Source organism: Andrographis paniculata, unplaced genomic scaffold (assembly GCF_009805555.1).
Source record: "Andrographis paniculata isolate CXL003 unplaced genomic scaffold, ASM980555v1 Contig34END, whole genome shotgun sequence".
Lineage (NCBI taxonomy): Eukaryota > Viridiplantae > Streptophyta > Magnoliopsida > Lamiales > Acanthaceae > Andrographis > Andrographis paniculata.
This window is the reverse complement of record NW_026137567.1, coordinates 4,797,668-4,812,148: the sequence shown is the minus strand read 5'-3', so window position 1 is coordinate 4,812,148 and position 14,481 is coordinate 4,797,668. Positions and strand designations below refer to the sequence as shown.

Sequence of the window (14,481 nt, the reverse complement as noted above, 5' to 3'; positions counted from 1 at the left end):
AATTATAAAATTTTAAATAAAAATAAATATTGGAACCTATTATTACTAGATTAATATAAAAATAAAAATTTAAAACATAAATGGACAAATCTTACCATTTTAGTAGTTACTAATGTCATAATCATAATTAATTTGATTTTGATTTGCCTAAGTTGATATAGTATTTTACCCGAATTGATACATAAAATTTGTATATTAGCGATCGGAAAAATAAAATATTTGCAATTAGCAATGTCAATTTCGATGATGCCATACTAGCTTTAAATCATTATCAATGTTAGCAAAATTCTGAAACTTGATAATGAAATCAACGTTAGATTAGTTACAAAATTAATCGACAAAAAAAAATTGATAGGAGCATTCATTTGTTAGTATTTGGTTTTGTAACTATATTTTTTTTACTCCAATCTTCATTTTGGTCGTTATAAGTAAGTAATTATTACGTATCTCCTTTAATGTCCATATTTTGATTTTCTTTTTGTTACAACGATAGTATGAATATATAAAATTTTCAAACTTAAATTCATTCTGCATAAAAATATACAATTTTTTTTTTTATTTATAAAATTCACATTAAAATGCTATTTAAACAAAAATTTAAATCATCAATCTCATTTCAAATTACTTTCAAACTATAACTAAACAAAAGCTTTTTAGTTCTAACACATTTTGAATGAAGACATTTTGACACACATAATTTTTCTCGGTTCTAAGCTTGCACGAGATCTATAAATATTTTAAATTATAATTCAAAAAAAAATAAAATTAAAGTGGTGTTCTATTAATTATATTTTACTATTATTTTGCAATGTAATAATTTTATTAAAATATATTTTTGATTTTCATAAATATCACATCTATATCAAAATAGAAATGAAGTGATGAATAAAGGTTGGTTGTGTAAAGATGTCAATTAAATTAATGAGAATATTATTTAATCATTTGACCAACTAATATTCACCTAATGATGAGATTTGAATCGTATTATTATTATTATTATTATTATTATTATTATTTATGAAAACTCCAAAATGATTCAATATATATATATATATATATAAAGTTAGTCATCTGTGTTGGATGGGATTAATATATCCAAAAGTTTGTTTATTATACTAAAAGAAGATTTTTCAGTAAAATTTGAATAATAAAAATTCGAAAAGAAACTATATGTTTACTCATCAGGTTTTACATCTGATTTTACTATTCTAATTTTTTTTTTTTTTTAAAAATATCAAATCAAGCACCCAACTTTTATTTATTTTATTATACTAAAAATCTAATTTTACATTCAAAACATCACATCACACATATTTATATCACATCAAACAACTATTTTAATTCAAAATTTTATTCAAAATCCAAAACTAAAACCTCACAGGTAAACACACACACTAGAATTCGGTGGCTTGACTACGCCACGCCGGACAAGTAATTTGTAATGTAAAAAAAATTGTCATGTATTGTTATAAATACAATATAATTCATTTAAAATGTATAGATATTTTCATTGAAGACATACATATCTAATCTTCTTGCGGACAAAAAGTATCATTTGTTTCGCAAAATATCAATTCTTCAACAAATAGTGAAGATTACTAGTTTGATGGGTATTAGGTTCGGCCGAAGTTTATTCAGTGCACACTTTCAGATAGCAGTTGCAGATTTTTACGTCAAAAAAATAAAAAAAAAATAGTGAAGAGCCAATTTAAAATAAACAATAAAGCGTAAAATAAAAATATATAAGTATGAAAAAAATTGGAAAAATATACTGATACAATGGAAGAAACAAAAGAGTGAAGTGAAAGGAAAAAAATGAAGAAAAACTTAGATGCAACAATTTTAGTTTAAAGTAAATATAAATAATATTTAATAATGTTAAAATAATTAAAATAAGTAATAATATATATATATATAGCCATAAAATTTTATTGTATATAATAATACTCATCCGTCCCAATACAATACCATTTTTGTCCGTTTCAAAACAATAGTCTCATTTTCATAAATAATTATATCACTATAAAACTACTCTTATTTTTTCATTATTATTACACAATTGCCACTACTTTTTACACTAATACACTCACAAGGATAAAAAAATCTTTTACTCGTACTTTTTACCCACTAATAATATAATATCAATATTTTTTAAATCTCGTGCTAAACACTAGAATATAGTTCTGGGAAGCCTGAAGTATATGAAATGTGCATATAGATCTGTTCAAATATGTGTATTTAAATAGAGTAATGAGATTTTGACTTTTATTAAATGTTGATTGAATATGATATTTTCTTTAATAAAAAATAAATATCTTTATTAAAAATAATGAAACCACATAACAAAAAAAAAGGCAAAAATAACAAAACCTACTTCTCTGTAAATTTTATTGATCTAAATCCCTAGTTATTTTATGTTTATTTAATAATTGGCACAAAAATCTGTTAATCAACATATGAATAATTATGAATTTTGTCCAATAAAATAATTCAAGAATGCAAATTGGTTTATAATTTATAAATAATTTTAAAAAGCGTAACACATTAGTTTCAAGCAAAAACTAATGATTAATTGTGTTCTTGTTAGGGTTTTAATTTTGTGGGATTTTTGTTGTTGATAATTAATAGAAATTGTGAAACTATTTTGGAGAATTGTAAAATAACAAGTGAAATAGCTTTTTTAATTTTTAAATATTTTGTGAAATTAAAAATTATATTTTTATTTAAAAATATATGTTTTTTAAATTGAAAATAGTGAAGGATAAAAGAACAAATTCTATGTGTGTCACTTAGCAATATTTTTTAATTCAATTTATATGATTTTCTATAGAGATATATACTATTATTTTTTTGATCTTAATTTTGTTTACTTGTGAGATTTTTCTTTATTTTATTATTTTAACTTTCATTTTTCTCAAAAAATATCAAATCAAACGTCCATTTTTTTTTTTTATCTATTTTATTATACTAAAATCTAATCTCATATTCAAAACATTATATCAATATATATTTATATCACATCAAACAACTATTTCAATTAAAAATTTTATTATTCAAAATCAAAACAAAAAACAATAATCTTAGAAGCAAACATATATTCTTAAAAAAAAAAAAAAAGCAACTATACATGACTCGATCTATTCTTCTAAGTTTATTTTCAATTACTCAATTATTGTGCATCTATAGTTAATTCCTATAATAATATACACTCCCCGTCCCAAAACTATAGTTTGAGTTATGTTTGGCATGAGATTTAAGAAATATTGATATTATAGTGAGTAAAAAGTACGAGTAAAAAACTTTTTTGCCCTTGTAAGTGTATTAATGTAAAAAGTAGTGACAATTATGTAATAATAATGAAAAAGTAAATGTAGTTTTACAGTGATATAGTTATTTATGGAAATGAGAGTATTGTTTTGAGACGGACAAAAATGGTAAACATAACTATTGTATTAGGACGAAAGGAGTATGATTTTATCTTACAAAGTATAATATTAAAACTATTGTTCAAATAAAAAAGAGCTAAAACTTAAAATAGAATAAAACAAAACTCTAAAAGAACATACTTTTGAAAGTTTCGACTACATTCATAAACGATAATTCTTTTAAAAAATATCATAAGAAGTATATTTAACTTTTAATTATATTTGAAAATTTTAAAAATTCAAAATACTCTAAACTCTTGTCTAAACAAAATAAATTTTAATGAGTAATTTTTGAGGACATGACCAAGACAAGTTTAGTATTATTCCATAAGGGACATATACTCCCACGCCCACTCCTAATCTAAACTTCACTCAATTAAATAATAATAATAATGATAATAACAATAATAACAACAATAATAATAATAATAATAAAAATAAAAAAATTAAATAAATAAATAAATAAATACACAATTTTGTATTAATGAAAATCCATTGCTTCATAGTGAAACACAACACACAACATGCCATGTGAGATTGTGCAAACCCCTTTTGTTTTCTTGTCAACCAACAAGTGTGCTCTAACTTGATGTGTATATATATATATATATATATATTATTTAATTTTTATTTATATTTTATAAAAAGAATAAATCAATACAATAGTTTGCATTGAATTAAAAATATACGTCCACAAACTAATGTTCTATTTTTCTATTTGAAACATCCAATAACTATTGTCTTATTTTCTTTTTTAAATACAAATTTTACATTTTTACATTCGTTCATTATTACTTTTAATCTCTACCATACAATTAAGGGCAAATTTGTCGATTCATAACAAAAAGACAATCACCTAAAAAATCGTGCAAATATACTTTAGGACAATAGAAATTGAACGGAGGGGAGGGAGTATTAAAATTTGTGCTTGTAGTAGAGTGTATAAATGAAAACACTCCATCCATGCATTCCATTCTTTCTACAACCCTCCATTCATCTCCAAAAATAAATAAATAAATAAATAAAAAGTTTTACAATGAGATCACAGAATTCTAATAATTGCTTAAGATATAATTAAAAATAACATCAATCAGTGGTTGGAATATATAGGCTCAATAATTGTTGCAATTTCAGGTTGATCATGATTCTGTCTCCTACCTCAAATCCCTTAAATTAATTATTTAGTGTCTTTAATTTATATTATAAATGATAGTATTGTTTATCACCTAATTCAATTTAATTATTTCATTTTATCAGGTCAATTTGATATGGACTATATATATATATATATATATATAAATCCATTCATTTAGTAAAGTATATTATATGTGAAGTAGAAACTAATTTTCCTTTAAATTATCAGCATATGATTTAATACTAGGTGTTAATGTATGATAAGGTTGAAAATAATTATTTGATTTTTTAAGAAAATATTAATAAATAAATCCTATTTTGATGAACAAATTTCCAAAATAATTTATATTTTGGAGCCTATTCTATCATTACTTCTAGAAATAATTTTATTATAAAATAGGGCTTCAGTACTAAATAAAAGAATTAGACAATTGTTTTGAAATGAACCAATATAAGAAAATAAATTTTGAACCGGAGTATTATTTTTAAATTTCATGTCAAAGTAAATATATACTTAGTATGTAAATAAAAATAAAAGTTTTATTTCAAACCAAATTTAAATTAAAATAAAACATATTGAGTGGACATCGAAATGACGAAATTAGGCTTAAGGAGGCGAGGTCGATCGGACAGTCTCACATGGCGGCACAATGGCCGTTGGGCTCCACCCTCCATAGCCACCCTCCCTCCCTCGCTCCAACTTCCTTTCCTTACATAAACATTACATTGTTTTTTTCAATTCAATTCAATCCAATCCAATCCTATCCACATTTCCATCTCCATTATAAATCCCACAATCACCTCTCCCGCTTCTCCACACCCAATTCCGCCATGGACCACCACCTCGCCCTACTGCGCCGCCACAGCGCCGCCATCTGGCACATCTCCTCCGACCAAATGCCGCCGCCGCTCTCCAACAACAGCACCAATTCCTCCTTAACCATGGCAGTATGCAACAGTAGTAGCAGTAGCAGTCCCATCAAGAAGAGAAAAGCCTCACAGGTCATTTATTTGCTTTCTCTCCTCTTTGCTTTCATTTTATTCATTTCTGTACTAACAATAATTATTTCCACAATGTTGTAATAATAATACTAATAATATTAATATTAATTAATCACCACCAGTTCGATGATTTGGGCTCCGCCGAATCCGAAATCACCGCCAAGCCCGAGCCCGAGCCCGAGCCCGAACCCAATTCCTCCTCCAAAGTCTCCTCCTCCGACTACATCCACGTCAGGGCCCGCCGCGGCCAGGCCACCGATAGCCACAGCTTAGCCGAAAGAGTATTTCATCCATCCATATCCATATCCAATCAAATCATTAATTAATTAATTAAATAATTAAATGTAATTAATTTAATTAATTACATTAATGTATGTATGATGATCCACAGGCGAGGAGGGAGAAGATCAGCAAGAAGATGAAGTGCCTGCAAGACCTAGTCCCAGGATGCAATAAAGTCATCGGAAAAGCTGGAATGCTCGACGAAATCATTAACTATGTCCAATCCCTACAAAAACAAGTCGAGGTATACATACATACATACACACATATCTATATCTATACAGTCGCCCATTATCAATCATCTCCTTAATCAATTCGACAGTTCCTCTCCATGAAACTCGCCGCCATTAATCCCCGCCTCGACTTCACCATCGACAATTTCTTCGCCAAAGAGGTAACCATAATATCCATATAAAAAACACAATCTTTAATCTGTCTGTTTCTTACAATCCCTAATCAATTACGCCATTTCCATCCATTCAAGAATATTCCGGCGTATCTGGCAGCCCAATTCGACGGCGCCGACCCGATCTGCAGCTTCGATTATCAAATACAACACGGAGCCGACGATGTCCCAATGATTCCTCAAAAATTAGGAATCTCCGGCGCCGGCGACCCTAATTTTCTCATTAATCCGGCCACCAGCAGCTCTACAAATATCTCTGTATATATATATATCCGATTTCTTACATCCTCCATTAATCTTACAATAAACAACTAATAAACCCTGTTTGTTCAATATGTGCAGATTCCAGGGTGGGAATCGGATTGGCCGAGCTTCTTCAATGGTGGATTTCATTAGAAAAGTCGAAAATACTTTATCCAGCAGCTGTCTCTTTAGTTTACAGATAAGGTACAGTCTTTTTAATTTGCTTCCACAGAACTTTATTATTGCATCCATGTTAGCATATTCTCTGACAAATTTTATCCCCAAATTTTTTATTACAGCCTAGCTAGCTAGGAGCAGTAAAGAACTAATTTTTTCCATTACCAAAAAGGCAATTCTTTTCCATGGAGAGGGCTTCTTGCAATCAGTGTATATCTCTATCTCTATATATATAATTTGTATTCCTTTCATAAATTATATATATAATATTGGTTTGAAATGTATCATTATCACCTCATAATTAATAATGATCTCTCTATATATATGTACAGCCCACAATTTGGAGATGAATGTATTCTTCTAAATTACAGTTTTTTTTTTTTTTTAGAGTTATTTGGGATATCATGTTTTTGTAAAGATGGTTATTGATTGCAGTTGGGAACTTTTAAGCATGAAAAAGACAGCATGAAGGGTTGTCTGAAAGTGGTCCATTTTAGTTTAATTTGGTGTTTCTGGCACACACACAAATAGCCACTTTGTAGGACCAGACATTTCTTGATGTATTCCAACCAAATTGCAATTAAATTTGGAGATTATTTGTCATAATAATAATAATAATAATTAGTAATACCCAATTAAGTAAAGAGCATCTTTTGAACAATTGTATTTGTTATATAATGTTTTGCATTAAATTATTAATTATTTGTAAGTGAATCAAATATATATTATATATATAATATTTTTATAAAAATATTTATAAAGAATAACAAACCTTAAGAGTAGCTTTCACCTAATTATGAATATTATTTTTTTCTGTCATGATATTTAATTTTTCTTTATAATTTTTTATCGAGTTTATTATTCAAGACTTTGTTCAATATAATTTTTACAATTAAAGTGGTTTACATGCTATTACATTTCGACCCGAAAATTAACATTTCCCAATTAAATCAAATTAAAATTATTCATATAACACAGTTTCTAATAAAATATACTATTTTATTTCAAAAAATATCATACTCTCTCCGTCCCATTGAAAAATTGTCATTTTTCATTTTCGTCAGTTCCACCAAAACAAGGTTACCATTTCCTAATTTAGTAATTGTACTATTTACCTAACATAATAAATATCCATCTAATTTACACTATATTACACAAATGCCATTTCTTTTATATTACACAATACTAATAGGGTATTTTTGTATTTTTCACTACAATTTAATGTAATACTAATATTAAAAAATCTATATGAAAAAAAAAGTAAATGACAACCTTACACCTGGACGGACGTTGATTGAATTTCATATTACACAAAATTAATTGCTTGCTAATAGACTTTTATTATATATAACAAGTTTTGGAAAAATGGCTTTAAAAAAAAAAAAAAGAAGAAGAAAAGAAAAGAAAGAACATAATGTATAATTGCACCTATCCTGCAAAACATGCTAATACTCTTCATTATTGATTATTAAGAATGATGAAAATTTTAAAATTGTAAAAACAACGTTAAAATATTTTATTTTCATAATATTTAAGATAATGTACGAAAGAATACTTACATTTTTATTTTAATAAAATACTAAACCTACAAAACTCAATCCAAACCTAGAAAAAAAAAAAAATATAACATAAAATCAAAACATGGTTTACCAAATCTTGAAATGAAATAGTAAAAAAAGAAAAAGAAAAAGGGTCCTCACCTGAATTTACAGTGCTGGAACAAAAATAAACATTCATCAACACAGCCAATTTGTCAAATTTCATCATCCAACAAAGAAACGAATGTCATAAACGATGATATTAGCAGATTCACCAGAATGTATTTCATTCTATAAACAGTTCCGAGGTCGGTCGATCGATCGAATGCAAGTTTCAGAGACATTAAGAAGAGATATAGAACCTCGGCATCGTTTCTACGACTGAACAACCAGCTAAGATTCATAACTACGGTTTGATCTTTCGGAAAGATAATCAACATAACTTAAAAGATCAGGAGTTATTTACCGAATTCACTCGCAGACGGGCTTGGTGTCGAAGCTGCTCAAGCAAATCGCAAAGGCTTGAAATGCCGAGAGCGGGTAGCGATAATCCATGGTGAATATGTCTTTTCCAATCTTTCCAAACTGCAGAATCACTTTATCTTTCTCTTCAGCCGGTAAGTCGACTGAAGGGTCAACATCCGCAACGAGCTGGAAATTTTTAACCGATGCGACTGTCACGCGGCCTTTGAAGTTCAGACACCAGCATTGCAACTGCTCGTGCCATCTCGGGGCTTTGTTTTTGAGAAAGAGGGCGTCATGGGCTCCCGGTGTTGGTTCAGCTGAAAGATTCGGGGAGCTGAAAGATATAATCGGATCCTTCCCTTTCGAGCTCGAAGATTTCTTGTCCAGATGCTGCGGAAATTCTGTTGGGGTGGGAGCAGTGCCGCCTTCTTGAATGGCAGAGACGGGAATCGATTGCATCACGCAATGCATTCTTCGAGGGCCTCTTGTGCGCAGAACGAGTTCATAGGAAATGGTGGCGACATTGTAGTTGCATGCCGGTATTTTTGGGGATATCTGCTTTGCGCTGAATCTCCGACTATGCTTGTTAGCGTGCTGAACAGCAGCGGCATTTGGTGGTTGGCTATCACAGATTGTGAATTTCGTCCCCAGGAGATTAGACCTGAATTAAAAGCATTTGAATTAGTGTGAGTTTTTCAAAAATGTCATAACAGAGGAGCATAATATGCAAGCCACTTGCCTAAGTTTTCCGACATATGTGTTGCTGGAACGAGAAAAATCGTTCGCAACTAAGGAGATCACAAAGTCCTTGCTTGTGGTTCTCCTGATCTTTTTAGCCGCAAGCAATAATTTATCATTCTCGTCCTCCGCTGCCATTATATTCAAAGTATTGAATGACGAACATCGAGTACACATCAAACTACCTCAGCATATTCTCAATTCAATGATTGAATGACGATATCAAGCAGATTATGCGAATTCTATTACTGTGTGTAAAAGTAGCAGCCAATGATTCGTTTCATATGAAACACGTGTATTATTTTAAGGATAGTATTCCGCGGAAGGTGGATAGGATGACAACTGGCAACGTAAGTATCAAGATTACGGCAGCAAACAGTTCCAGATAAGAAACCAAGTAAAACAAATCATCATATATGCGAAATTTCCTAAATGACTTGCAAATATAATAGGAATGAAGTAGGTATATAAAATGCGAAAGAGGTAATAGCTGAGAAAAAATAAAATGACTTACATGGGATTAAACCGAAATAGAGGTGATAGGTAGAGTTAGTTCGATCCCTCTTGATAAAGCACTGGATCGGAGCATCTCGGGGCCCCGGCTAATCGCAATAAAAGATAATTATGAATTAAGGCATGAGATTACAATCATCACAAAAAAAACAAGATACGCCAAAAGCTGAATTGGACAGCCAATCAAAACTACCTGTTTTAACGAAATCGGAAACGTCAGCCTCCCACATTCTTCAGGAGTTTTGACAATTTCCTTAGCAATAGTCCTCCAAGATTTGCAAACTGATGCGCAGAAGATAACGGCTTTCCTTGCAGGCCAGGCAGCCTCACTGTCTTCCACTCTCCGGATGATGTCCAGTAGCAACTCAGGAGGTAGATTCGCCCATTGCCCTTGCTCGATTGGCTCGGAAGGAGCTACATCAGGAGCTATAAATGTCTTTGTCCTGCTTCGCCAATGCATACCATCAAACTCCCTCCTGGACATGCTCCCAAACCCATTTTTCATATCCTTTAGATCGCGAATAATGCTCTTGAATGACATCTCCTCAATGGATCACTCCAACTCCTATCTTCAAACAATTATCACAGTTTTGAGTTACAATTCAACATAAGTTTGTACCGACAAATGACTGACAATCCAAAAACAATTTCCTTCCTCCTATCGGCAACAGATCCAACAACTTGCTGCAAACTTAACCCTTCCAACACAACACAGATCCAATCATCTAAACAGAACAAAATGCAAACCAAAAACCACGAAATCACCAACAGTTCAAGATGCAGAAAATAATTGAGACAGATAGCCATAAGAGATGTGAGTAACTAATAATCGCAGTCATCCACCAAAAAAAAAAAACAATTCTCAAAATTGTTAACCTAAAATCACCCCCATCCAGCCCTAAACCCCGCAGATCGATCTCCGTCACAGAGAAAACAGTACCGCAGCTTAGCAAAGAAACAAATCTCAACTACTCAAAATACAGGAAACTAAAAACAAAATCAAAACCACCAACGCCGCATACTACCACTACCAAACATCCGTTAATACCTATGAGCAAAAAAATTAAAGGCTTAAGAGAATAAAAAAACCTAGCAATTGCCGAGATCGGAAGGTAGCAAATCAGATCACGAAGCAACAGCAAACAAATCTCCGTAAATCATCAGCATTTTCAATCAACACTCCACGGCGGCCGCTCCCCACCGCCGCCGACGCTTATCGCGACGGAAATCACATAAACCAAACCACGACCAGGCAATTCAGAGGCTCCACAGCTACTTCTTCTCACGGGAAATCAAAAAGTGCTCCTCTCTCTCTCTCTCTCTCTACCTCCACGGCAAAATTTGCACGCGTATATATCCCCGTCTCTCACTGCTGCTGCATCTGTATACGGCTGTAAATTTCTTTTTCCTTTTTTTTTTCTAAAAATTTTAATAAATAATATTCATAATATTTTTATAATAAAAAAACAAACCGCTTCGCCAGATATATTTTAGTATTATTTTTATTAGTGAAACAAAATTACAATATGTGTGGTTGTCGTTATTATTCAATAATAATAAATATTATTTTAATTTAGTAAAACACTTTCTTAAAAAAATAAAATAAATATATTGGCCCATAAAATTAATGGATTATTTATTTATTCTTTTTTAAGTAATTAATTAAAATCAGTGAGAGGTGTATTGGATTTGCCTCCCACATTTAGATGATTTTATCTGTTGTAAAGTGGATATTATTTTATAATCTTGATTTGTATGTATTATTATTTTTAAATAGGTTTCTATATTATATATCAACACATTGAAAATGATTTTTTTTTTAAATAAAAATAACAATTTGGCAATGAAAATCAGGTACTGATAATGACTCTTACTAATCATGATTACCAACAACAAATCAGGTATCCAATAAATGTCATGATTTTTTATTTATTTATTTTTCACCTTATTTTTGGTATATATAATACACATGTTATTAATATATTATCCATACAATTTTTGATTGTGTGTATATTTTATTAGGTGTATGAAAAATTCCAAAACTAAATTCAAGCTATATATATTTTTATGATGTTGAAATTGGCTGTAGCTATTCCTTGTATGTAATATAAATAATTGAATTTGGACATAGTCTCCAAATAGAAATGTTATACTATTTAATTTACAAATATTGATAAACAGACATTTATAGAATTATAATTAAATAAATTATTTAGTAAATTGATTTATATTTTCAATATAAATTGTTTATTCACACATTTTTAATACTTATTTCTAGTATTATACACTTATGTTAAAATATTTTTATTTTATAAAAAAATGATATAAAACTTAGGCTACTTTAAAGTTTTATTTAATATAATTTGACAAAGAATTGTACTTAAGAAGGCCAACTCCTTTTTTTTTTTTTTTAAGAAGAAAAGACCAACTCCTCTTGAAATAATAAACTTTATTTTCATTAGAATTTTATTTAAATTTCTTATCAAAATTATAATTGGTAAAATTTACAGTCCCGTAATTGGTAAATATATTTTAAATATTATAATTTTCCCCCTTCTAATCTTGTTGTTTTACAAAAAAAAAAATAATTCTTAAATTATTTTTCATCTCAATATTTTTCCTAATAATTTGATTCCAATTCCACTTTGACAAGAGATTTTTAAGAATGTTAAAGTTTTAGAAAATTTAAAAACAGTAAAAAATTAATATTTGATGTAATTTATTTTTTTACTGATAACGTGGGAACCCGCAACCGCTACTCGAAAGGTCCGACAAGGTAAGTCACACTGAACGCATAGTCACAAATTCACTCCGTACACCACCAGATCATCATTTATGGGACAATGCTATATATAATATATATCAAAATTATATTTTATAAAATTGAAATGGTGCCAAAGAACTAACTCATTGCTAGAAATACAATCGATAGCTATACCAATATATATTTCGAAATCAACATTTATAATGGCTAACTCCAAGATAACGTATGTATATGTAAATATATATCAATGTATTGTAAACTCCTCATCAACGTATGCCTATCAAGCTTTAGCTCTCGTTTATCTTGAATGAAACGAATTTCTAACTTTATTTTTAGTCCTCAAGCAATTCTTTACTATAGATATAATACTAAATGAGACACTTTGTTCGACAATTGAACGATGTGATTAGATCATCATCTGGACATGCTTTCGGATCAAATGAACAGTTTTGGTGATAAAATCATTAACTCAAAATCTTTCAAGATGAATTCAGTCACTGAACTCACTGCTCTTCTCTCTCAAGCCCCCAAAATCGAATAATTTGATCGAAACATAAAAATATGTATTTAAATTGCACCACCCTATAACAAACTTTTAGGTGGCACAATGCAAATTTCCTTTCAATTTTGATCAAATCGTTTTATGATCACTCCGACTAAAGATAATACAAACATCTACACAAATTTTCTTATGTCTATCAGAATGTTTGGATTCGTTCAACTCCGAGGAATGCTCCAATGCCGCAATATCAATATTTTTTTTTAGCATCGTAGCATTTGATCTTCAATAGAAAGTTCTAAATCATATCTCCAGTAAATATCAATTTTAATTATAATTCTTCGTCAAATAACAAACTAGAAACACATTCTAAAATGATTTATTTTAAGAACTATTTGTCTCACAAAAGGATGTTGTAATATTTTTGTAACTTTCTTGAAAATTGTTTATGTGGTGTAATAGTAAGACTTTAGTTTCAATTGATTTTGATTCTTAACTTCTAAATGATCAGACTTTGACTCGGCTTTTATAACATCAAATCATGACCACGTGCGCATATATATATATATATTTGATAGCGTAGGAATCAACCGTCACTATCTGAAAGTACGTGCATATTTACATGTACAAAATTGGATACACTAAATAAATATATTTACTAATAGAAAAGTATTTCGAATAACTCCGTCAAATTTATTAGTTTCATTTGGTAATATTATGAATTTCAAGGGTTTGTTTGGTTTTGGTCTCAAACGAAAATCAATATCATTCACATCCTATTATTCCAAATAATAAAATAGATTATTTTCTATCACAAAATATTATATTAAAATATTAATTAAATTAAAAACCTTAACTTAGACCAAAACCAAACAAACCCCATCTTCAAAGTTATTTGTCCAATTAAAATTCATCCATTTTATATTTCAAATACCATTTCAATTATGCAACAAAATGATAAATTTTAAATATGAATTATATCAAATCTATTCATTTTAAATTAACCATCAAACCTAAATTCATCCAAACAAAGGGACCTTAGGTTTTTTGTTCTATGTTTCATACTTAGTTTCAAATTCTAGATATATTTTTTTATTCCATTCGGCCTATTTTAATTTTACTCCAAATTATGGTAATTTGCATTAAAAAAATTTGTGGTTAGTTTTGTTGTTTTGCTATTTATATTTCAATGTGTGTAAGTTGTCTAACCCATTATTAATGGAACATTAGTATTATGAAGATTATTTAAATAATGCCAATGTGTAAGTTGACCTATCAACATTAATTCAATTTTT

At 29.2% G+C, this 14,481-nt stretch overlaps 2 protein-coding genes across 7 annotated transcripts; one reads left to right on the top strand and one right to left on the bottom strand.

Annotated features, from left to right (window-relative positions):
- The first annotated feature begins 5,288 nt into the window (after positions 1–5,288).
- LOC127248423 (transcription factor BEE 2-like) lies at positions 5,289–7,317 on the top strand. 3 transcript variants are annotated; one of them, XM_051270746.1, is made up of 7 exons: positions 5,289–5,561; positions 5,684–5,842; positions 5,953–6,087; positions 6,166–6,237; positions 6,328–6,696; positions 6,792–6,879; positions 7,105–7,317. In XM_051270746.1, exons 1-5 carry the CDS (start codon positions 5,391–5,393, stop codon positions 6,562–6,564), a joined length of 774 nt encoding a protein of 257 aa, XP_051126703.1. In that variant the 5' UTR covers positions 5,289–5,390; the 3' UTR covers positions 6,565–6,696; positions 6,792–6,879; positions 7,105–7,317. The 3 variants fall into 3 exon arrangements, with proteins under 3 accessions (XP_051126703.1, XP_051126701.1, XP_051126704.1); XM_051270747.1 differs by lacking the exon at positions 7,105–7,317 and having other exon boundaries at positions 5,291–5,561; positions 6,328–6,507; positions 6,592–6,696; positions 6,792–7,090; XM_051270744.1 differs by lacking the exon at positions 7,105–7,317 and having other exon boundaries at positions 6,792–7,094.
- Positions 7,318–8,435: 1,118 nt separating this feature from the next.
- On the bottom strand, positions 8,436–11,281 carry LOC127248694 (tubby-like F-box protein 5). 4 transcript variants are annotated; one of them, XM_051271173.1, is made up of 5 exons: positions 11,013–11,281; positions 10,117–10,648; positions 9,925–10,012; positions 9,412–9,541; positions 8,436–9,333 (listed from the first exon to the last, which is right to left on the bottom strand). In XM_051271173.1, the coding sequence occupies exons 2-5, from the start codon at positions 10,462–10,464 to the stop codon at positions 8,679–8,681; spliced, it is 1,221 nt and encodes a 406-aa protein (XP_051127130.1). In that variant the 5' UTR covers positions 10,465–10,648; positions 11,013–11,281; the 3' UTR covers positions 8,436–8,678. The 4 variants fall into 4 exon arrangements, with proteins under 4 accessions (XP_051127130.1, XP_051127131.1, XP_051127129.1 ...); XM_051271174.1 differs by having other exon boundaries at positions 10,117–10,621; XM_051271172.1 differs by having other exon boundaries at positions 10,117–10,492.
- Positions 11,282–14,481: the final 3,200 nt, after the last annotated feature.